The following is a 25,446-nucleotide window of genomic DNA, read 5'->3' as shown; positions in this document are numbered from 1 at the left end:
CTAACAAAAACTCACGCTAACGTTATTCCTTCTAACCGCATGTCAATAATCGGTAGTCAGTGGTTTTTAAAGAAAGGAAATGTGGTAAAAAAAAGAGAACTATGTTCCCAATATATTCACAGCCGGCCCTTAAATCTGTAGACTATAAATATTCTTTTGCTGCGGCAACATTAGTGAAAAAACAAACTTTCTCTTTATATATCACCTTGAGTTTTGCCGGATTCATGATATAAGCCTGTGCACCCCTGCTTTGAAATTGATTAACCAACTGGCGCAACTGCCAGCGACTATCCATAGTATATTTGCTATAATCTGGTGTAGCAAAAAATGTAAATCCATCCCCCATACTTTTACAGTTAGGTTGAGTGTGCAAATATATATCCTCTCTAGCAAGAAAGCTATTAAAAGCCACTAACAGAGATCTAGGTTTAGATGCATTTTGTCCAGGTCTAAGACGAATATTGAAGGGATATCTATGGGCTCTCTCGACCTCTCTATCCCAGTACCATTTAGTTATATCGGGAAACGCCTTACGAAACAGTTCTACAACGAATTTACTTGGGTCTTGTCCTTCATTGCCTTCCGGACTTTGCATAATCCTTAAATTGTTGCGCCGAGCTCGGTTTTCAAAATCGGCCATTTTCCAAAGAACATCATCCTTGTTGGCACTTAAAGACTCTGTAGCGACCTTTTGCTTTGCCAACTCATCCTCAATATTCGATACTCTGGTTTCTACCTCTGTAAACCTCTCCCCAAAGTCAGCCTGAGATTTTGCAAGTCTCTGAATAGCATTTTGAAGCTTTCAACATGAATTCTGTATCTTGTTTTTTTTCTTGCTCAGTTTTATCCATATGACTCGGGATTGTCTGATAAATGGTAGATGACGTGATATGATCCTCTGCCATTACATTTGGCGCAGTTTCCGTTAAATAGCCAGAATGTCCTCCTGTGGCTCCATCTACCATTGTTACCTCCTCCCCACGAACTGTAATGGGGCTATCTTCAATGTACTCGGCTGATTCATCATACTCAATGTCACTCTCATCCTCCATTCGCATTTGTTTGGAATAATGTGCAGCAAGGTCCTCACATGATGAGGCAGAGTTCTACGACACAGAAGAAAAATCTCCTGGTTCCGCCTCATTAACTGTCAGCTGCCCTACCGCGACAGTCTGTTCCGGCGGGACTGTATTTATCACAGAGCCACCCGAGGCACCAAGTAAATTGCACTCAGTCTCAGTATGAACCAGTCTTGTAGAGGGATTAGATAAATTCTGTATTACAGCCCCATTTACCATTTTTTCTGGCGGTATTATACATCTGAACCCTCATTATTCATTGTATCCTGTCTCGGACGTTCAAGTTCAAGAATTTGTATAGCGCACTACTCACCCAGAGGGTCTCAAGGCGCTTGGGGGATGGTGAGTGCGTTACTTATCGAATAGCCAGGTTTTTAGTTGCTTTCTGAAGGAGAGGTGGTTCTGTGTAAGTCGGAGGGGAGTGGGGAGAGAGTTCCAGGTTTTGGCCGCTAAGTATCATGGTGGATCTGTGGATGCGCGGAATTGCGGCGAGGGCTTGATTGGATGATCGTAGTTGGCGGGTGGGTGTGTAGAAGGACAGTCGTGTTTTGAGGCATTCGGGACCTAGGTCGTAGAGGGCCTTGTGTGCGTGGGTGAGGAGACGGAACGTTATTCTCTGGTTGACGGGGAGCCAGTGGAGGTTCTTCAGGTGATCGGAGATATGAGCATGATGGGGAATGTCCAGTATGAGTCTGGCTGATGAGTTTTGGATGCCTTGGAGTTTTTCTGTAGTTTGGCTGTGGTTCCGGCGTAGAGGGTATTTCCATAATCCAGTCGGCTTGTGACCAGTGCGTGGGTGACTGTCTTTCTTGTTTCGGTGGGGATCCAGCGGAGGATTTTTTTGAGCATGCGTAGGATGTTGAAGCATGAGGATGAGACGGCGTTGACTTGTCTGGTCATTGAGAGGGAGGAGTCAAGGATGAAGCCCAGGTTGCGTGCGTGGTCTGTAGGTATGGGTGCTGTGCCCAGGGCCGGTGGCCACCATGAGTCGTCCCATGCGGAGGGGGAAGATCCTAAGATGAGGACTTCCGTTTTGTCCGAGTTCAGTTTTAAACGGCTGTTCTTCATCCATTTGGCTACTTCTTTCATTTCTTCGTGTAGATTGGTTTTGGCGGTGTTTGGGTCTTTGGTGAGGGAGAGGATCAACTGGGTGTCATCTGCGTAGGAGATGATGTTGAGGTTGTGTTGGCGCGCGATGGATGCGAGGGGACTCATGTATACGTTGAAGAGGGTGGGGCTGAGTGAAGATCCTTGTGGTACACCACAGATGACTTCGGTGGCCTCTGATTTGAAAGGGGGAGGCGGACTCTCTGGGTTGAGCCAGTCCAAAGCTTTTCCTTGTATGCCGACGTTGCTGAGGCGTTGTATGAGGGTGCTATGACATACTGTGTCAAAGGCGGCGGAGAGGTCAAGTAGGATGAGGGCAACTGTTTCTCCGTTGTCCAGTAGCGTTCGGATGTCGTCTGTAGCTGCGATGAGGGCGGTTTTGGTGCTGTGTTTGGCTCGGAAGCCGGATTGTGAGGGGTCGAGGGAATTGTTGGATTCAAGGAAGGCGGCGAACTGGCTATTGACGGCTTTCTCGATGACTTTGGCCGGGAAGGGGAGGAGAGAGATGGGGCGGTAGTTCTTAAGCTCAGAGGGGTCCGCTGTGGGTTTCTTCAGAACGGCGCTGAGTTCGGCATGTTTCCAGCTATCTGGGAAGGTAGCGGAATTGAGGGAGCAGTTGATGACATCGCAGAGATGGGGTGCGATGATGGAGTTTGCTTTGTTGAAGATGTGGTGGGGGCATGGGTCAGTTGGTGAGCCGGAGTGGATGGAGTTCATCAGACGGATGGTGTCTTCAGTAGTGATTGGGTTCCAGGCGCAAAGGGTGTGAGAGTGCTGTTTTGGTTCTGAGGTGGGTGGAGTGGGTTGTTCTTCGGACAGGTTTTTAAAGCTGTTATGAATGTCGGCGATTTTGTTGTGGAAGAAGGAGGATAGAGCGTCGCAGAGGTCTTGGGAGGGAGTGATGTCGTTGCTGCCGGCGGTGGGGTTGGTGAATTCTTTGACGATGTTGAATAGTTCCTTGCTGTTTTGGGCGTTTGTCGAGCCGATCCTTGAATGCTGATTTCTTGGTGGATCGGATTAATTGGTGGTGTTTGCGGGTTGCGTCTTTGAAGGTGGTCAGGTTTTCAGTGGTTGGGTTTTTTCTCCAGGATTTCTCGAGGGTACGACATAACTTCTTGGATTTCTTAAGGTCATCGTTGAACCAGGGGGCCTTTTTGTTACCTAGTTTGATCTGGTGGTTTTTCAAGGGTGCTAATTCGTCAGCGCTGTGGGTGATCCATTGTGTGAATTTGGTGGCAGCTTGGTTTGGGTCCGATGATAAGGTGGGGGGGTTATGGTTAAGCGATGTGAAGAGCTGGTCGGAGGTGATTTTGTTCCAGTTTCTTCGAGGAATAGGTTGTGGTGGTATGTGGGTCGTGGTCTTTTTGTAGCTGAAGTGAACGCAGCTGTGGTCCGTCCAATGGAGAGCTGTGGTGTGATCAAAGGAGATGTATTTGCTGGAGGTGAAGATAGGGTCGAGCGTGTGTTCGGCTAAGTGGGTGGGGGTGTCAACAAGTTGTTTGAGTCCGAGATTGGCCAGGTTGTCCAGAAGGGTGGTGGTGTTGCTGTCGTTATTCTTTTCCAGGTAGAAGTTGAGGTCTCCCAGTAAAATGTAGTTCTCGGAGGTGAGGGCATGTGGGCTGATGAAGTCAGTGATGTCTTCATTGAATTGTGTGCGTGTCCCTGGTGGTATGTAGATGAGGGTACCTCTAAGTGTGGTCTTGGGGTCGGTGTGTATCTGGAAGTGAAGGTGTTCGGCGGTCGCGAGGTTATCGTCGGAGGTGGTCGAGATTCGGATGGTGTTCTTGTGGACGATGGCGATGCCTCCTCCTGTTTGGTTGGTTCGGTCTTTTCAGATGATCTTGTAAGCGTCCGGGATGGCTATGGCTATGTCGGGTGCTGATGATGCGTTCATCCAGGTTTCTGTGAGGAGGGCGATGTCCGGTGACGCAGTGTCTAGTAGGTCCCAGAGTTCAGTGGCGTGTCTGTGGACCGAGCGGGTGTTCAGCAGGATGCACTTCAGGTGGTTAGAGTCGGAGTTGTATCTGGAGGAAGTGGATTTGGTGTAGGTCTTGTTGCAGGCAAACTTGCAGGAGTGGTAGGCGAATGGGCCGTGGGTACGTCCTGGTACAGCTTCGTAGCATTGTGTTGTGCGTCCGGGGTTGAGGGCTAAGAGAGAGGCGGCGTAAAACATTATGCGGGAGGAGTGCGGTTTGCAGGGGCCAGGGGGTCTGGCGCTGGGCGCGGTCCAGGCGCGGACGGGCTTACCTTTGGCGCACCTTTGGCGCGACCACTGCGCGTGAACGCTGTGCGGAAAGGCATCTGTCATATATGGGTAGTGGAAGGGGAGGGGCGAGGGAGGGTCAGCTGGGAGGCGGGAGCTGGGTGGAGCTACGGGCTAGGGAGCACAACAAACAACAAAATGGCTGCACAGGTATAAATCGAAACTGGGCAAGACTGGGGCTCAATCGAGCATAAAGTAATTTACAGAAAACAATGCGAACATACAATGCGCTGATTGAAATATGCAGCGCAATAGAAGTCAATTGCACAATGCAGGCAGCGTCAGCAATGCGGGGGTCAAATATCGCTAATTAGAGACAGCAGAACGAGCGGAGCGCGGACGCGGTGGTATGAGTCAGCTACGATATCGCGATCTGCTTCTGGGCGCTCTGGAGTCACAGGTCAGCAAGCCTTGGGAGCGTGGGGAAGCGACCTCTTCTGAGCGGGTCAGGAGAGTCACAGCGCGGGCAAGGGGGTGCCGGTGTATTACTATTTGTGGGAGGGAGGGTCAGCTGGGAGGCGGGAGCGGGGTGGAGCTACGGGCTAGGGAGCACTCTCCTTCTCTCGCCCGGCAGTCAGCACGAAGCCAAGCAGACGAACCTGTGTAGGTAGCCGCCCACCAAGCTCGTCGGAGCTTAACCAACGCGGAGACCAGTTCCAGCATCCACGTCGGCGTCCGCGTTTTCTTTCTCAATGCGATTTTTTTTTTTTTTTTTTTTTTGCTGCTTATTAAGTTAATTCCAGCTCTTTTCAGTCCTCCAAACACTCAGCAGACTGTGCACCAAATATATTCACCAGATAGTCGGCTTCAACCACAATCCCTGCTTCCATGTAACTCGTCCTGTGGATCGATGAGAGAGGTCAGCTCACACGTCCAGTCGCGTGGACGCCATCTTGCCTCAACTTTCATCATTTTAACTGTTGTATCTTAGTATGCATACCATAATTCCAGACATCACCTAAATTGATTCTGATCCCTTTATGTTAAATTGCATCTCTTTCCAAACTTCCAAACACCTTTCTTGAGTTAGTCCTGCCCACCCCCCACGAGTTAGACCTCACCAACACCCATGAGGTTGTGTGCTATACCTTAAAGACATTGGTAAAACCAATAACTCTGCCAAAACACTTATAAGGTCCCAGAGGCGAGACCTATTGGCTATGCCAATGCTTGTTGCAAGGGCCACCCTGCCCATTATTGACAGGGGGTGGGGGGGAGAGAGAGTGTTCCAAAAGTCCACTGAAGCCCACAGACTCTCTTCCACTCTTCCCACATTAGTAGTGTTAGGTCGCTGTCTCTGTCACCCAGACTCCAAGTTACTGTAACTCTCCCTATTCCCATGGTGGCATCCCAACATCTGGCAGGGCAAAGTGGTGGACCCCTCCTTAGGGCTGCACAAGGGTATGCACAGTTTTTTCCTGGTTAATTCTCAGATCAGCTACCCTTTCAAAAAAGTTGAGTTCCTGAAAGAGGAATGCCACAGATTTCTCTGGTCGGGTCATGTACACTAAGGTGTCATCTGCGTAGAGGGAAACCATATTCATCACGTCTCCCATCTCAATGCCTAGTGGTATTGTCGAACGTAAACGGGTAGCTAAGGGTTCCATTTCCAAGGCGAATAACGAGGGTAACGGGGGGCACCCTTGCCTACTGCCTCTCTCAATGATCCCTGGCGGGTAGAGCATGCAGCCCACGCAGACCCTGGCTGCTGAGTTTGTGTACAGGGGTCTTATCCATCTGGATCTTTGGGCCAAATCCCATTGCACCCAGCACTTCAAACATATACTTCCAACTGAGTCAAAGGCCTTCTCAGTATCTAGAGTCCCTAAAGCTCCCCCTACTTGCATATCTCTTATGGTCACCAGAAAATGATGGAGTGAACTCAAATTGATCTTCATGAACTAGGGATGCCATTCGTGGTAGGAGTCTAGTAGCTATCTCCTGAGAGAGTATCTTCGTGTCCACGTTCAGCATTGGGAGTGGCCAGTAGGAGGCTATCTCCTTTGGGTCTTTGTCTGGTTTGGGAAGTATAACTATTATGGCTTCTCTCATTGAGGTGGGCAGGGTAGCGAACCGATATGCCTCCTCCAGGTACACTTCCAATATGCGATCAGCAGGGATCTCACCCTAAATCTGATCAAATTTGGTTGGCTAGCTATCCTCGCCTGACTTTGCTGCTGTTATGCCTTTCATGGCTGCCAGCACCTCCTCTTTAGTAATGTCCTTTTCCAGTCCCATACTCTACTCCTGCGAAAGCCATGATAATGCGTGGCCCTGCCAAAAATTCCTGTGTGCGCATCTGCTCCTCATGAGTGGGTTTCTTATAGAGCCTGGTCAGGTACTACGCAAGGGTAATATTGATGCTCGTTTGCATCACCTCTCTCGCCCCGTCAGGTCTGTTTAAGGCTAGAATCAGGAGACTGGGTTCTTTCTATTTAGAAGCCAGCCCAATAGGCGCTCCAACTTATTCCCCTCTGCAGGTAGTTGCTGCAATTATTAATTAAGTATGAGCTTGTCAAGCAAGTTGCAAAGGGTCGCTGTCTCCTACTGTAGTGTTAGGTGAGTCCCCAGCGGTGTTCGAGTATCGCCATCTTGTGCTTGTAACCATGTCTGCTGTGCTTCATTGTGCGCTAGCTCACACGTGAGCTGTTGTTTAATCTCATGAGTCTTGGAGAAAGATTCCCCCCTTAAAACTGCCTTCAGTGCCTTCCATTCTGTCACTCTAGTGCTCGTGGATCACCAATTATGTTCCAAGTACGTTCCCAGAGTTTGAGCTTGTCCACGTCTTTTAAGACCTCTGGATATAAACTCCATAGGGGAGGGCTGTCTCAGGCTGTTGCCCCGGCAGGCCACAAGCAATGATGAGTGCTCCAAAAGAAACCTATTAGGGTCCTGGGCTTTTTGTGTATTGGTCCCAAACTCCCCGATTACTAGGATACAGTCCAACAGACTTTGTGTGTCATGTGTCGCTGAGTAGCATGAGTATTGTGCTTGGGTAGGATAAAAAGAGCGTCATATGTCTAAGCAGTGAGGCCTGTGCTTGACCCTATTGAGAGCAGCCATCATGTTTGGCTTTGTGTGTAATCTAGGGCAGTGGTTCCCAAACATTTCGCTCCTGAGGACCCCCATTGAGTCACTGATGGAACCCGGGGACCCCCAAGCAATTTGTATGATTTAAATGTCAACCATTGAAACTGTAGTTCGAAAAAAATAAACACGTGTGCACATCAAACAAAAACTAGACTTGAATTCCTTAGAATTTTAATATTTTTAAATTAAACATATTTGCAAAAATCGAAAAATCTTAATGAGAAGGTTGGTGCTGCATCTAGCGATGAACTTTTCATTGTTTGGTTTTATTTCGCTGCCCGAGGCTCCTCGTCCTGCCAAGACTGGACTGGAAACCTACAGTTGCTCTGGCAAATGTTGTCAGACCAGTCCCTATACAGTGCACACCAAGTGCTGCATGTGAGCCTGACCACTACAAAGGGGGCTTTGGGGGGACTCTCCTCATATAAAATATGGAGGGAAATGGTGCATTTTACAAGACATTTGACATTATGTATTGAATTGTATTAGCTTTTAAAGCATAGTAAATATTGGCCTTACTATGCACCAGGATACAAGAATCTTTTGTCAATCTTCAATGATTGGCAATCTTCAATTATTCCCTCACTACTACCCTCCAACAGTGCCTCTCATCTCTCCATAGCACATGTATTTAATTTATTTTATAACACCTCTCATACCACTGTAGGGTGTCAGAGCACTTTACATCACACCCATACAGAGACAATGAATCATACATGTGTAGATCAGTTAATAGAAAATGTAACATTAGGCAAAGGGGACTACAAGGTGTAGGATTTGCAAGTCATCGATACTAGTAGGCGTTTTTTAAGAGTGCTTGCTCTGGAGAAGGACAAACTCAGGATTCAGAACATAACACAGGGGTTAGCGTTGACTTTAATAATAAGGATTATTTTCTACCCAAACAAACCTTTTTAGCAGCATCGGGATAATGAAAGACTTGGAAAAAGCATAACTTACTAACTTGTACCATGCCGTTTGCATGCAGCTCTGTGACGGCAGTTTATAGGTCACTGTGCTAGATTATGATTGGAACTTGTTAACTGCACAATAACAAAATATCTGTGGCAAAAGCAGGAACCCACTCAGCTATGCACAAAACAAAATACAGTTTTTTATATGCATGGTAGACATTCTTTGCAGCAGGCACATTAACCATCTGCACTTCCTTAGATGAGTCAAAGCTGCCACTGCACAAAACCCCCTTCTCTCTCTAGCATGTACATTAATCACTGGAGTTATCTTGACACTTTTATTGCTGCCCAAAAACTGCTCATCGTACAAGGAACTTTGCAGTGCTTTAAAAACTGCTGTCTGTGGACACTCTGGGAATGTGTCACGGACCCCTGGGGGTCCGTGGACCCCAGTTTGGGAACCACTGATCTAGGGGGGCACCTGTCCAGACTTGTATGCAGTTGAAGTCACCTCCCCAAATTAGAGGCATATCTATATAGGAAAGCAGCAAGTACAACAGCTTCCAGTAGAAGGCCCTGTTGTCTGTGTTGGGTGCATAGGAGTTCATATCTCCCTACCGTCCAAAAGTCCTTATAGGAGCACGTAGCGTCCCTCCATGTGTGCAAGGTGTCGGTGTCTGAAAAGGCACCCCATGGGGCCAGCCATATTGTCATTCTCACGTAGGAGGAATATGTAGAGGAGTACATCTACCCCCTCCATTTTGTCTTCATCTTGGTTGCTTCCTCATCTGTCAAATGCGTCTCTTGGAGCATGGCAACCCCGATGCCATGTCTTCAGAGATCGATGTGCACTCTTTACTGTTATGTGCAGGCGTTTAGTCTTCTAACATGTAAGGTGGCAAGAAGGAGCGTTCCTTTATCGATACTACCAGCGATCTAAATGGGGGCACTGCGTGGGCACAGTCCCTGACGTACCTCTGGTGCATCATACGGTTAGGGGAGCTTCACCCCTCAGGTAGGGCTTCCAATCTATGTTGCTGTTTCAAGCGCTCCCATCCCATCGTGCATGAACTACCCAAACCCCCATTCCACTACTTGGGTAAACACCACTAGAGCTCCGCCGCACCAGTATCTCAGACCCTGACCCAGCGTGGGTGTGCCACGCTGGCTGCAGTCTCATGGTCACCATGCGGCCACTGGGACACCCTGGCCAGGCCGCCGAGAGCGGTCCCGTCCTCGCTCCACCTCTCGCTCGGTTCCCAGCTGCCGCAGCGGCCACAGTTCCCTTCTCGGGTCTCCGCCGTTCGTGCCTCCAAAAAGCTGCATCCAGCCTCACCACGCTTCTTAAGGGCCGCCGCGCCAGCCCACGCTGCCCGAAGAGAGTGCCAAAGGCTACTGTTCTCGCTTCAGCTCCAGCGTCAATTTACTGGCGGTTCCAACCTCGGAAGTGGGCTCCCCTAATTGTCAGACGTTTAGGGAGTCGTCCCCATCTGTTTGGTAGCCACTGATGACCCCCAGCGTGGTCTGATAAATAACGGATAAATGTTCCGGGCCCCCAGATCCTCACAAAGTAGTGGCTATCTTTCGGCCAGGCTCACTAGTGTCCTCCCTTGCGAAATATGCATCCTTCATCTCCAAACAGACCATCCAATCTCCTTGTGTGAGTCTATCTTCGTTTTAAATAGCAAAAGATTATCTACTTGTGAAAGTCTTGAGGTTGATTACTGGCTGATAGCCTTTACCTTTTTTTGTACTAGATCAGTGTTGGTGATCAACCCTCGGGAATGGGGAACTGTCTGCATCATTGCTTCCTTTCCTTTTTAGGGCTGCTACCTCAGTCTTATCAGTGAGGATTGCTCCTTCGACCATCGCATGGGAGAGTCCTAAAATTCCAACTGTAACAAATTGTAGTCTAATGATTTGCAATACCCAAGCTTTGATGGTTCGTTTTTGCCTGTTGTGATAAAACTGTGCCAGCCTCCCCCCCCCCCCCCCCCCCCCCAACTACCGGTACAAGTGAAGATGGAAGAAGACATACCAGAGAATCCATATCCATTGGCCTTGTTGCCTCGGACGTTGCATCTGGAGCCTCGTCGTCTACTAACTCCTCTGGATGAGAACTCCCCAAAGCATTTGCGATCTTGCCACTGTTCCCAGTGGCTAAATTAACTTATTTGAGAGCCTTGGTACACAAGGCTGCCAGCTGAGAACCCTCTTCTTTGACTGGCCCCTCCAAAAAAGCTTTTGTCTGAAAATGTTTTTAATTTATCCCTCAGCTTTGTTCATAGAATTAAATGTGGACACACATTTGGCTTCATGAAAGGGTCGCTGATTAGAAACCAACCACCCTCCCTCATCTGCCAAGGGTTCTGCTTCTGAGGCAGTGAGGTCTCCCAGCTTAGGGTTTTACCTTGATAAGTTGAATTAACACCCCTCTGTCGGGGTAGCACAATTTATGTTACCCGACAGTTCCCTCTATGTAAACCCTAACAAAATGTCCGGTGTGATCCGGGAAAATGAATTTTCTTGCTTCCTTCGCCATATCTAATACCTTTGTAAGCTGACTGGAGATAGCGAGGAGCTTATTGTAGCAGCACACCAGGACCTATTGATACCCTTCTTCGGTTCTTTAACAATTTTTATCAGGAATAAGCTCACTTTAGAATCTATTTCTGGGATCACAAACACTTTCCCCATAAGTGTAGGCCAGGGCATTCTACCTTTTATCTAGCCCTGCCCTCCTGATCTAAATGCCTTCTAAGGCGGTTGGCTACATATTGGGTCACTTAGTCTGCCGGGAACCAAGCAGAAGCTCTGGGGTGGTAAATGGTTTTGAGGACCAAATCAGTCCTAGGAGGCTTGGGTAGTGGGACTGGCCCTCAGTAGATAGTCCTTTTGAAGATGAAGCAAGGAGCCATGGTCTGCCTGCGCTGGTCCCTCGTACGTGGTCCCAGGGGACTGCAAATCCCCTCCCTCATCGTCTTGAGGAAGAATTGAGAAGAAGAATTATGAGCAACACTGTCACCTGAGGTACCCAAAGGGGGCTCAATTGTACCTAGTTTCACTACTTGTGTACTATTACATCAGGTCAGGCTTTAGTCTATCAAAGGCAACGTTCCTAGTGGGATCCTCCCGCTTGTGTTGGGCCTTGGTGAGAATCTGGCTCTCATGGCCTAGGGGTTTATCCATCCCAAACTATGGGACCCAGTCTCCCCTTCTGTGGAAGTGTCCAGAAAGGGCCACAGCCCAAGAGATTAATTCAGAAGCTCACAGGAGTGCGGCATTCAGAACTCAGAGGGAGTCAGCCGTCACGGGCCATATATTGAACCACAACAATGTTAAAAAATAATAAATGCACAACTGTTATGTCAGAGGACAACAATTCCATAACGCGTGCAAGATTGACAATGACCAGTAATAAAGAAAGGAGTAACACTAAGTATACACCAATACAATTCTCCTGCATGGTGATTTATGCAATGAAATATGGGTGTCAATCTACATGGAGGCTTGCCAACTTGCGAACTGCATAGCGGTGAATAAATCGAGACCCAATGCTGAAGGTAAGGGCTGCGCAAGTCTGAAAGACACAGTTGCAATATAAAGTCACCTATAAAAAAAGAAACTGTCAGGTATTTGTATGTAAATCGCCAGTAAAACTTTATGATGATGAAGGAAAGAATAGGAAGGCAAGATGGCACACTGTTAAAAGCTCCAGGCCGGGAGCTCCCGGGCTAGGGATTGCCATGTGGCACAAATCCCAGGAAAAAAACACCTCATCTAGCCCACCCCCACCCAGACCTCCCCCACCCCTAATCGGGTTCCTCGGGAATCGATATTAAGATTCCATATGGCCCTTGTGACACAACGAAGGTCGTGAAACAGTGCTGATATCGACAACAACCCATGGCACCAACGCAGCAGAGCACTCCACGATCCATTGCAAGCTAGTGACACCTAAGACCCAGGGACTGCCATGACCAGGTGATCCTGCTCTCAATCTGGAAGTGACTGGTTGAGAGGTGTCCCACGGTCTCCTCGCACCCGACTACCCGGTGGCCGATGTGACTCAGCCGCTCGCCGCTGCACTAGCTCAGAGTGGCATGTTGGACTAAGGGACTGCTGTGGCTGGGAAGAAGGAGGCTGCAGCCTTCCCTGTAAAGAGCCCCAAACTCCCTTGCTCTCGGATACCCTGCAGACTCCCTCGCTCAGCCCCGCTTTGCTATCCCCAGGCGAACACTGAACAGAATGTAGAGACTACCACAAAGGGGGGTAGAAGGGTCGACAGGAGCCCGCTGACCCCTCGCATTAAAGCTGTAACGCAACACTGGTCTGGACTGGCTCCCGCTACTTTGACTCCATTGCCAGGGCTCCCATCCCGTACATATGCCTTCGAGGGATCACTCTGGCTCCCAGAGTTCACGTTGTGGCCCTGTTGCTCTTCTCTACTCTACAGAGCCCTCTCTCCCGACGAGCTCCATCGTACTACGCTCAACTGACCCTCGGTGAAGAGGGTGGTCTGTCACAAATCCCAGATGCCTGGTGCAATACAAGGCAAGATGTCTACAACCTGGCTTGATTCCCCTGTGCAGCGCACGTCTACCTGCAGACTACCGCACGCCGCCTTCTCCCACCACCACGGGCTTCTACCCCTACGGCCATCACCAACTCGTGGATTCCTCCAGGCCCAAGATCACCGGCCGTGAGTGCAACAACACCCTGAAGGCCTGGCTGAATGAGCACTTCAAGAACTCCAGCAATGGGGAGAAGATCATGCTCTGTAAATATGTATTATATATTTGTCTAACAGTAATCGCATCAACTTTTCTTAAAATGTAATCTTGATTGAATTTGCAACTTGCATATATGTAACTCTTAATACATATAGCTGTAGTAGACATATGTACTTACTACCATTCTTTTTGGTTTAGAGTTTCTGTTTCGTATCTTTTATGTAATTCATGAATTCTGAAGTCCTTATGTAATGTAACTGGTTCTATTGTAAAGCCATCTGACACCCTTGGGTAAAGTTTGCGCTATCTTTAATAACAAGCATTTACTTATGCAACGTTCTCGCCTTTGCAAAAGTTAGCGCTATTGGCATTGTAAATGACAAACTTTTTATTTATGTGTTGGTTTTGGAAACAGATAAATAAATGGCATTGTCATTTACAATGCCAATAGCTTATTCTCTCGCAAATGCCACACACAAACACAAACACACAGACCCACACACACACAGAGCCCCACACAGAGCGCAACACACACACAGAGCGCAACACACAGTGCCAGTGAAGCATCAACAAATATTGCACTATGGAGGAAACTCCATGTATTCCAGCGGCATGTCCCCACAATATCCCACAGGTACCGAGGCACAGTAAAATATGACCCACTTAAACATGTCATGTCCTAAAATGTACACAAAACGGTGACATACAATAAAATACCCCCCCCCCCCCAATGACTATGATCAAACCCAACATGTACCCCACTTCAATTGACAATTGCATTTGCTTGCAGTAGAAGGCCCTTCGCGAAGGCTAATTGTTCATCTTTCAGTTCCTTATTTTAGTATTTGGTTGTTAAACTTGTATTAATTAGATTAAATCTTTGCTCATTATTACCATGTGTAAAATTACAAAATGATGAAGTAATACCATCAAAAATTTGCACCATTCCCGCACGATTTGCTTTCTTCCTTTGCCGCATAATTTAGTCAGCTCTGTCGCATAATTCAGTGCTCCGCTGCCGCATAATTTTAGTGGCCCTGGGTACGCGTGAGCAGTGTACCTTACTGTTCAGGAGTGTTGCTTTGCCAATACTGTCTGGTACTGTGCGTATCATGGGGCGGCAGGTTGTGCCAAATGCCTGTTAAGAAGACGTGTGGGGAATAGGTTGAAACTTTGATTTGAAATTCACTGTCCGGCATTTCTCAGACTTGTTTAACAGTCACTGCGCAGCAGCTCTCAAATGTGTCCGACAATCACAGACAGACCTCCTTCGAAAATGTCAAACATTCACAGACTTGCGTCATTCACTACAAATGAGTAATAATTAAATAAGCACAAATGGATGTGTCGTAACATCAGCGCACGCGCATACTCTTTCTCTCTCGTGCCCTCTCTCCCCCTCTACAGAAGTAACACAAACTTCTTTTTATGGTTTTGCCTGCCCATCTCTTAAAGTTGACCCGTATCACATGTGGCCCCATCAGGTAGTTTAGATTTTTTAATCCTCATTGTTTGCTTGCTAGGATTGGCCTGCTGGGACATATAGTCTCAATTTTGCTATTCCAGCTTTAGTACTACAAGTCCCAGCATCCCATGCAGTGTTGGCTGAGGACAGAACACCGGATGACGGCGTTCACCACATGACATGCACCAGATGTACATCACCGTTTACTCTCAGCCTCGCCTATGGATACTATAGGGCCATCAGAGGCCCTCTGGGTCTCTCTCCTACTGTTATGTATTAAGGCCCTGGTTGAACACCGGAGTGCTCGTGGACCTTCTTCTGAGGGTTGGGGGGAGGGGTAGGCGGGAGGGGAGAGAGAATTATCTTCCTTCTGCAGTCTCGTTGAGTGCCTGGAAGGCCCGTCCCCTTTCTGTGGGCGCTGGTTCTTTCGTCGTGAAGCGCTTTTTATTCTTTCAAACACAACGCTGGTGTGTGAAACAACACGAAGACGGGGCTTGCAGAATTCAGTGCGGAATTATGCTCTTTGCACAGTACATTTGCTTTCGATGACTGTGTTTGTCTCCAACCCCTCTCCCTCTCTGTGTTTTAAATTTATATTTTAAAAGCTAAAACATGCTGTGAATGTTAGTAAAGTAAACAAATAGAAAAGCAAGGCGGCTGCGGCCGTGTGTAAAGGTATAACCGACGTAAAAGCTGCATAGCCGGTAACGATGTAAAGGCGGCCGCCACCTTCCTATTGTGTATAATTGCCTACACACATGAAAAGGAGAAGAAACAAGAGGTAGCAAAAGGTGCATTACAGGAGGAATAGGCTGGGACCTCGGCGAGAGGGAGGGTGTAACGCCCACCACTAGAAAAGGAACGGGGCTTAAAAACAGAGAAAAATGCCCCCGAATCTGCTCAAGACGGGGCCTGAACTGAGTGACTCCCCTCTACTCCATGGCTGGCCAGCATTTACAAGGCCAGCCAATGGAGAAGAGGGGAGGGTTCCAGCCCCCATACTGCAACATAAAATCTCGGACTCCGCCCACTGCATGGGACGCTAGTCGGAAACCTAAAAAGGGATTCAAATTTGGCGTGGTTACCTTATGTGGATAAAATGTTATGGGGGCCTAAGGGCGAACTAACCCAAATAGCCACAAAAAAAGGTTTGGCACGGGAAGGAAAGGCCTGACAGCGAAGGGTTAAACATACCTAAACTAGGTAAGCGTACCAGTATTATTTTAATGTTTGATTTATGGGCATGCTCTAAAATTATTCGTGCCTTCCTAAATTACGAATGTGCAGTTGGTGTTGTATTTAAGGAGCTGTAGGGGTTGTGTTTACAGAGGAACCGGGCTTCAAACAACCACGCCTCTGCACTGAAGTGGCCGTGTTTGCCGAGGCACCTGGCTTGGCGCTGCAGGGGCTTGGTATGCAGAGTCACCGGGCTAGAATGTGCAGCACCTACCATATGTACTACCTTTGCACATATCCTCTCCACCTCCCAATTCGGTTCCGCACCCGAAAGTACTGAAGCATCAGTTACTTTACAAATGAACTCTGTAGAGGCAAATGATTTACTCACTCTATAGATGCCTGCTATGTGCTTTACATTTCCACCACTCACATTATACATTACATTAGGGGCATGGCTTAAAATACCGCCAACTTGTAGTTTGCTGTTTCTGTCATTGCATCGAGATATATAATACCAAACTAACATCATACCTACAACAAGTCAGGCCTATTGGCTTTGTCAATGGTTGTTAGTTGCATAAGATAAATAAGCAACAACTATGGCTTGTATAAAATATTGAAAAAGCTTCATCTTAAAGCCCTGTTGTCACTGCAGCCCGGAAAACAACGGGTCGCCTGTGCCAGGGCGCAAAACAGAGCCCGATAGAGTCCCATTTCAAGGCCCCCTTTAAAAAGCTGCCGTCCGCTCAGCACCGGTGAGACCCAGCCCACTTAAAGCCCTGGCTGTGTGTATGGAAAGGTCCCAGTGAAAACCAACGGACACCTTACCATACTCGACTGAATGGACCAGCGCCAACTACTTAACAGAAATGACATGTATTGGGGTTGGGGGGGAGGGGGTCGTTAACACCCCAAACAATCGGATCCACCCTCCGCCCCCCACCCCCCGGAGCCAGAGGCGCAACTAGAGCCAAATTTCGGGTGGGGGCAGGTGGGGAGGGTGGAAAGAAATAATGTCGGGGGAGCTGAACCTTGGGGAGGGGCTGAAGCCCGGTGAGTCCAATGGGTGTTGCGCGCCTGTCCGAAGCTATGCCCTTGGCTGAACTAAGTAATGGCAACATCTATGCTCCAGGTGGAGTTGTGTTCATAGAACGTTGTACCTTATCTTGTAGAACATTAACCACCCGATTGCATTGTAACTCCCTACGTTTCGACGGCGGGTTCTGATTTCTGCAACCCCTGAGTCACCGCCGCTCTCTAACGTCGAGGTGGGGCTTTTGAAGGACCTCTGAACGTCTCCCCATATGTGCTTCTATTGTTATCCAGGCGACACACAGATTTTTTCAGGCAGCAGAAAGTAAAATAAGAAAAAGTGTGCTTCCTTTACAGCCCTCAGAACACACCAACGTCTTTGAGGCTGCCATCGAACTCCAAACTGGACTATGGGACTGCCACATTGGATGGATACAAAAGCTGCGGGCTGTTCAAAGTGCTGCTACTTGCTTGTGAAATTTGAAAAGGCATTTGTCCTCTTTTGAAAAGGCTGAACTGACACTCTCGGGTGCTTCTGGCTATTAAAAGTATTTTTTAAGCGAACGACGAATGATGAACTGGCACCTTCACAAGTGAAGGGAGAAGTCTACCGTGGGCCCCTGGGAGCACAACTCCAGTCATCCGACCCGTTTTATTACTGCAGAGGGTTCGAGTTTGGTAGAGGTGCTTTAAAAAAAAAAAGCAACAACAGGCTAATATAACGCAACAAAATAAAATGCAACAATCTTAAAGCAGCACAAAATAGTGCCGCACAAATCAAACTTTGCAGAATAATGTCTGGAAGACAATAAGGCATCCCTACCTGTCCGGCGCGGAGGGTATTCCACTGAGTGCAATTATACTGCTTTCCCGCGAACTTTGTTTTATATAAACTGGAGGATGTGCCAAACCCATCCCACTTTCAACTGGCTTCAAATACTGGCTCCAAAAATCTACGCTGGATTGATTTCAATGAGCTGAGTAGCCGTGTGTAGCGTGTGTGGCGTGCATGCGTGCGCGCGCAGGGTCGGACAGGGTCAGAAAATAGGCTTAGAAAAAGTGGCGTGTGTTAGTAAAACAGACAACTAAAATAAGTACTGTAGCAGACTTAAGGGAGGTGGGAAAATTACAATTTATCATTCTTTTATTTAGCTACATACGCGTTTTTCATTCTGTAAAATTGAATTATGAAATCAGTTAAACATGTAATTTTATTTTAAAATAACCCACATTCTTCCAATTTCTGCTGGTATGGTTGAGTAACAATAAAAACGTTTTTTTTTTTTACTAAGCACTATTTCACTTTACTACTCTAAACATTTTACACATGAAAGCTTGCATGTAGTATCACGTGTGGACTTGCAAACTGCAAAGATCCTTTATATGTAGCAGTTGGACCAAGCACAGTGCCAGCTATAAAGGAAGTTATTAAGGAAATGAGGTATTGGGAAGACCACACAGTTCAGCTCTAAATGCTGCGCATTCTCGTCTACTGCTCACAATAACTAGAAATCTCACATAAGTAAATAAATGCAATCTTTCATATAGAAATCTCATACATGTGGTTGGCTATCGATGATGTGGAGCGCTTGTGTTTAAAAGCTCCCCTGAAGTAGGAAGTGGCACCAAGCAGCCGAGTTGTGCAGTTTCTCCTTGTTTGCAGCTCCAGTCGGCCCCTGCGCCATAAATCTTGCTCGCAGCCCACAGATGCGCGTGTGTTTGTTACACTTAAAACTCGCATACACTTAAAACTTGCCAAGCCTCAGACCCGGTCTCTGTTTTTCGGGACCCCTCAGTATTATTTCCAGCACGCAGGTATAGCCACCATCTACCCAGCTGAGCTCTTAAGTAACGCACCAGTCTGTGGCTTTCCGTGTTTTGCGGTAACATTTTCAGAACAACGGAAGATGAAAAATGTGAAAAGGGGCGGGACTTAAAAAAAGACCCAGAAACGCCCACAAATCGCGTCGTGACTGGGGAAAGAGTGATTGACAACCATCTCTTCCAATGGCTAGCCTCCATTTATGGAGCTAGCCAATGGAAGAGAGAGGCGGGTTAAAGCCCCATACTGAAGATCAAAAGATTTCACCTGCGCGACACGGCTGCACAGTGAACACCAGGCGAAACCTAAAAAGGTGTAAAAAAATACATAAAACAGAGTGTGGAGCGACAGCCCTCTTGCGCCACCTTGTGTACTGAGGGCAGCACAATACTAGCCCATTAAATAAGAAAAGTCTAAGGTAAGCGCGACCTGGCAAAGCAAAAGGACTCAAGCGTCTATTGCATGAAACCACACAAACCGTATTCGAAAGTATAATTTGCTAACATATACAGAGGAATAAGGGAAGCCCAAGTGAGCCACGAGCATAGGATTAAGGATATTAATGCTGTGGGAAATGTCGTTTCTGTTAATGTTTGAGGGCTGCTGTTCTTGTTTGTAAAAAACGAAGCACAAATTGAAGCAGGGTCGACCATGGGCATGGACGAGCTGGGTAAAGGCCCGGAGTGCCAATATTCCGAGGGGTGCAACGGGGAGCTGCTTGACTTAATTTCATGCAAACAGTGGCTCGTCCATCCCACTTGGACTCCACCTACATCATAAAGACTTTGTAATTGGCCCTTAATGTACCTCAGCGTAATTGTTAGCAGCCTATCAATGCAAGTCGGACTCTCCTGCGGATCCTTGTACAACCAAGTTCTTCAGATTACTGGCTCACTGGATCAATCCAGTGGTGAATCATATCTGGAATGTGTCACTGTCCTCTGTCATCTTCCCTGATGTCTGGAAACAGGCATTCCTACTGCCTCTTCTGAAAACATCTAATGCTGATCCCACGGAGCTCGGTAATTACCGACCAAGTTCACTGTTACCGGCACCTGCTAAGATGCTAGAAAAATTGGCGCTACGTCAACTCGCCAAGTATGTCAACACACAAGACATCTTACATGCCTCTCAGTCAGGCTTGCGGGCAGGATATAGTACTGAACCTGCCTTAGTGGAGGTGGCGGAGTCTGTAAGAATGTCCGACGCTGGAGCATCTGCTATGCTGATCCTGTTGGATCTGTCAGCGGCGTTCAACACAGTTGCACATTCCATTCTGCTGCACAGACTCGAACAGCTTGGATTATGGGGCACAGCTCTTGCTTGGATCTAGTCCTATCTCCATGACCGGTCCCAAAGTGAGTCTCTCCTACCACATCAGTCACCGCCCAAACCTTTGAGATGTGGTGCATCACAGGGCTCAGCGCTAAGCCCCTACTTTTTAACACCTACCTGGTACCACTCTTCAATCTTGTTTACTTTTTTTTGTAAACAAACTTTATTAGGCATATGTGATATATATATATATATTTGTACATTATGGATATTTGCATGGATGCACAGACAATACCGATCCCCCTCTTGACTTATGTATTACTCAGTGCTACAATATTAGCATCTGTATTTACCTAATTTGTCCTTAAGAGCATCTATATCAGGCAGTTGTAAATTACGTGTCAAGTATTAATGCAGTTATTAATTCCGCTCCATACTCCCTGCAAAATGGCAACCCACAAATCCCTCAACGCTTCCCCTCTGCCCCCAGGCGTGTCTGGAACTAATATGTACAAGCGTTCTTCTCCGGGCCACCTTCCAGCAAATTCTATCCCAGGTTCCCTGTTAGGACTTCCTGTCAGTGGGTGCCCTTCATCCTTCGCTCATACCACGTTTCCGGTGCAACACGTTCCTGGAATCGAAAGAGAGACAGTCAGGACGTACTCGCCTGAGCTGGTTATTCACGATGTTTGGCGCCAAATTGATTTGGTCTTGCCTAGATTGGGCGTACAGATACTCAATTAAAAGATAAGAAACTCTCCTCATATTGCCATGAATAAGATGTTGTTTTGAGAATTCAATTGCATTACCTTACATTTAAGATACACAGAATCAAAGGAGAACATTTCAACACTGAGAAGAAACTTTCTTTAGCACCCACTGGGTCAGAATCATCACCAGTTGCAAGTTCCAAAGATTTACTTTATTCTAGTGCAGCCCTGAAAAAGTCAAGGGTTTTACACCCCGTTGACGAAACACGAGTTGGCTGGCCTGAGAAGTAACACACGATTAAAATCAACACTTCAAGAAAGAACATCTGGTTTCATCTTTAATAACTATTATACGGTATATTGTCTATTTACTTATATGCGTGTGCACAGGATCTGTTGTTGTTTGTAGACGGACCCTGGTCCTGACTTGAGGGTTTAGGGGTTACTCCCTCACCTGTAGCACTGCATCCACAATTCATATGTGAGCTATTTTCATGCTATTTGGCAAGAGCCACTCCATACCCTGTGAAAAATAACACCTCCTCTTTGTTATTCTCCCTCAACCCTTCCCCATGCGTGTCTGGAACTAATATTTACAAGCGTTCTTCTCCGGGCCACCTTCCAGCAACTTCTATCCCAGGTTCCCTGGTAGGACTTCCTGTCAGTGGGTGCCCCTCATCCTTCCCTCATACCTCTCATTGACAACTGGGATGTGAAAGCTGTCTCATATGCAGACGACACCCAGCTGGTTTTCTCGTTTAAGGATCATTCAAAGGATTTGTTTGCTAGATTAATAGGGTGCCTGAATGACATTGCCATCTGACCAATCTGAGTTTCTGTTCTTTGGTCAGCCTCCCACCTATCTACAGGACTTTGGTGGCCTGCTGAGCTGGGTCATTCCTATTCCTATTCCTATTCCTACGCCTATTCCTGCAAAGACAGCTAAGAACCTGGGCGTCAAGTGGGACTCAGACTTATCCTTTGAAACTCATATCCGCCATGTCGTGTCGGTCTGCTTCGGGAAATTGAAAACCCTAAAGAAATTCTTGCACTTCTTGCCGGAGGATAGCCGCAGGACAGTATTTCATGCTATGGTGTCATCTCAGCTGGACTATGCCAACAGTCTGTGCCTGGGATTACCAGGTACTTGATTCACAAACTGCAGATGATTCAGAATGCAGCTGCGAGACTCATTCGTAGAGTGCCTTTCCACCATCACATCTCCCCACACATCAGGCTCCTCCATTGGCTCCCGGTAGCAAAACGTATTGAATGGAACCCTGATTTTAGATTTTCGGGCTATGCATAACATAGGACCGAGATACCTTGGAAATGGGCTTCGCTCATACCAGTCTTCCCGAACACTGAGATCCAATTTCCAGCTCTTACTCTGCATCCCCAGTTTTGCAAAAGCCAGAAAGGGAGGAAGGTCTTTCTCAGTCAGGACAACCATTATTATTATTATTATTAATTATTAATTGGAGTTTTATATAGCGGGAACTTGACCCGGTATTGGGTAGCCGAGCGCTTTACATAGCACTAGTTGCGTTACATGAGGACACATTCATTTTTTGTAAGGCAGGGGGAGAATAAGTGATTTGCCCAGAATCATCGGATGTTCTTGTCATTGCCGAGACTCGATCCCGGTTCTCCAAATTCAAAGTCTACCGCCCTAGCCGTTAGGCCAACTCCTCTGCTATGGAATGCACTGCCACTGCATTTATGCATGTTGGACTCTGAACCAGAGTTCCGAAAGACCTGAAGATGTGGTTCTTCTGTCAAGGCTAGCTGTTAGGACCAGTCTACTCACCTGGCTTCCGTACAGCGCCGGTACACCTCTGTTTGAGGTAGCTGTTTGAGCTATACAAATATCACTATTATTATTATCAATCCCCTGCCCTCCTCCCATCTTCCTCACACCTCCTGCTGTTACAATGCATCGAACCACCGCCCCTACAACAAACACTAAATCTTTTTTCCACCAAGGCTCTGTCCCGGTTAGTTTGATTTAAGGATGGCCCGGAGTTGAAGCATAAACCTTGCCTCCGGTCCCAACAGAGAATTGAATGTTTAATTTCCACTTTAACCTGCTGCTCTCTGTAGGCATGCTTTCTGGCGATTTTCTTAACTGTTTAACTTTCGAGTTGAAATCTGCAGAGGCAGAAAGAACGGAAACAGTATTTTTCCTTTTGTGGAAAAATTGCACAGACGTTCCTGCACCTTCTCTCTGCCGCATTCATAGAACAATCACATTTTTAGGTCTCACGACCTATCAATGCGCGCAAGCGCATTTAGCGGAGCGAAAATTCATGTCTCGAAAATCCTCGTCAAACCAAGGGCTTCGTTCCTGCGGTTTTCTTGAAGTTCACGTGAATCACATGACCAAACAAGCATGAGCATTCACGGCCGCACAGCACATCAAAGGGCTTCGCCCAGCGTGCGCTCTGCGGCTTCTCCTCCCCTAAGGCTTCTCCTCCCCTAATTAATCATGGCTGGCCGGCCGGCAGGCCGGCCCCCACACACTATCCCCCTCCGCTTTCTCCCCCATGGATTGCCCATGTACGTCTGGCAAGACCGCCGAGAAAACATCATGTGGCAGGCAATGTGCATTAAGGTAATGTCTTCATTCTCCTCCCCCCCGTGCTACTCTAAGAAGTTGCGTCAGCGATGTAAATGAGCACGAGATGTTGTTGTTTCGAGTCATGCGAGATGCAAAACCGATTACTGTTTGCCAATCCCGTGCACGGGATCAGCCCCTCCCCACCAGTAAGTGGTTCACGTATAGTATTACTCCCTGCCACTGTGGGTAAACCAACAGCTAAAGTCTTCTTAGGTAGAGTTCCCGTTTTGTAACACTGAGGCTTGCACTTAATTACTTGCAAGTCGAATAACAGACATCCGGAACAACTAAGCTGCTTCCCCAACTCAGTGCTGTAAAGATGTGCTTCAGAAATAAGTGAACTGATAAATACATAAGTGCGCCGCAATAATTAGCAAAAATACAAGGCCGAACATGTGACAAATGCTTCTGTAACATTCACACGGTTCAGAAACCCGATGCAGAAATGAAGCCCGCTTAACGCCTTCATTCTCTCTCACGGTCCGGGATTTTCATTTCTCCATGTGTGATGTAAAGCGCTGAGCTGCCCAAGTGGCGATGTTGGCGCTACATAGCTCCCGTAATAAATAAATAAATATATCATGGTGGCCCGGGCCTGGCAAAGATACCACGGGTAACGGAATGAAGTCCATTGATTCATCGAGTTTAAAAAGGGTCGACGTAACAGATTGATTGTGCTTTTTGAATTTTAAGTGTGAGCTTGCACCAGTAATGAACTTAGGCATGTGTAAGGTAAGCGTTGCGTACATTGTCTCAGCATACGTGCGCGTTTTATGTGCATACTGTACATATGCCTGCGTTTCATGGAAAAGGCGGGTCTCTTAGGAAAGAGCTGCAGGAATATAATCAGCAAGAACAGAGCCAAGGTGTTCATCACGCCAGGCAAAATACGACCTTGCCGCTGGAGCGCTCTTCAACCACTAAAGGGCAGTTTTCGGGCCTTTCTTCATGCATAGCGCCACCACGCGGTGGTGCGCCGAGGATGCTGCCTTAACTAGCCTCAAGGGAGTGCCAGTCACGGTATCGTGAAAACTTCTTATGTCAGGCACGCTCAGATGCGTAATTTACCATGTGTAACGTACTCATCCCCTCACCCCTCTCCTGGCGTTGCCAATAGGTCTCGCAGTAGGAAAGTTGGAGCTATTACAATTGCAAATAACAATGCCTTATATTTATTTTTTCATTTTAAAAACATAAAGGGCTTTGTCATTTACAAAACCAATAGCTCCAACTTTCCTACTGCGAGACCTATTGGCAACGCCAGTGCTTGTTCTTTCTTTCACCCTATACTTCACTCTTGTTCTTGCTTCCTCCATCGTGGCCCGACTGCTGTTGTGTTCTCTTGAGAAATGATTGGTTTTCATGCAGTGTGTGTATAAATGCATTAAATAAATGATGATGTTAATATGTATCCTAAAGTGAGACCATAACACTCGCTGCATACTTTAGTTGACATTTCTTTGAGTTTAAATGTTTTCATATATATTAACTCATCTTGTATTGTTCTGAGAGCATACATGCCAATGACCTCTTGATTGACTGGGAAATGCTACCTATGCTCCGGTGGCTTAACTCCTAAGAGGCTTCCAACACCACCTTTCTGTACTGTGCATCTCATTTCTGTTGCAGGCAGAAGATTTGAAACTGCTGCTGAGGAACATGGAGCACTGGGCTCACAGGTTGTACCCAAAACTGAATTTTGAAGACTTCATCAATAAACTTGAGGTGTTGGGCTCAAAAAAGCCAGTTCAGGTGAGTGCCTTTGATTTTGATGTAGAGAAATGCCTTCCAGAGGTATAAATTAAGTTGTTTAGAGTTTGTGTCTTCAGATGTCAAAGCTCACCTGTGTAGTAATAGTCGCACAGACATTATTTGCCAGTAGAATGACATGTTTTTCTTTATTTTATTTTTATTTATATTTATTTAACATCATGAAATTACACCTAATGATATTAGTGTGCTTTACATGTGACTGAAGCAACAGTAGATAAAAAGCCTGGAGACCAAAAAGAACAAGCATTTGCAATGCAATAGGTCTCGCATTAGGAAAGTTTGAGGTATTGGTATTGTAAATGACAACTTTTTTTATTTATGTTGGTTTTGAAAATAGCGAAATTAATAGCTTTGTCATTTACAATGCCAATAGTTTTAACTTTC

General features: G+C 46.9%; 1 protein-coding gene across 2 annotated transcripts in view; it reads left to right on the top strand.

Annotated features, from left to right (window-relative positions):
* Positions 1-25,446, top strand: part of TIPIN (TIMELESS interacting protein) — a 313,598-nt gene that overhangs the window by 143,190 nt on the left and 144,962 nt on the right. For both annotated transcript variants that reach the window (XM_086957990.1, XM_086957991.1), the window contains one exon: positions 24,919-25,041. In XM_086957990.1, the coding sequence (XP_086814116.1) occupies positions 24,919-25,041 (123 nt within the window). The remainder of the gene's footprint in view (positions 1-24,918; positions 25,042-25,446) is intronic.

This window comes from Lissotriton vulgaris, chromosome 2_1, assembly GCF_964263255.1.
Source record: "Lissotriton vulgaris chromosome 2_1, aLisVul1.2, whole genome shotgun sequence".
NCBI lineage: Eukaryota > Metazoa > Chordata > Amphibia > Caudata > Salamandridae > Lissotriton > Lissotriton vulgaris.
The sequence above is the reverse complement of the archived record's forward strand: the minus strand, read 5'-3'. Positions and strand labels throughout refer to the sequence as shown.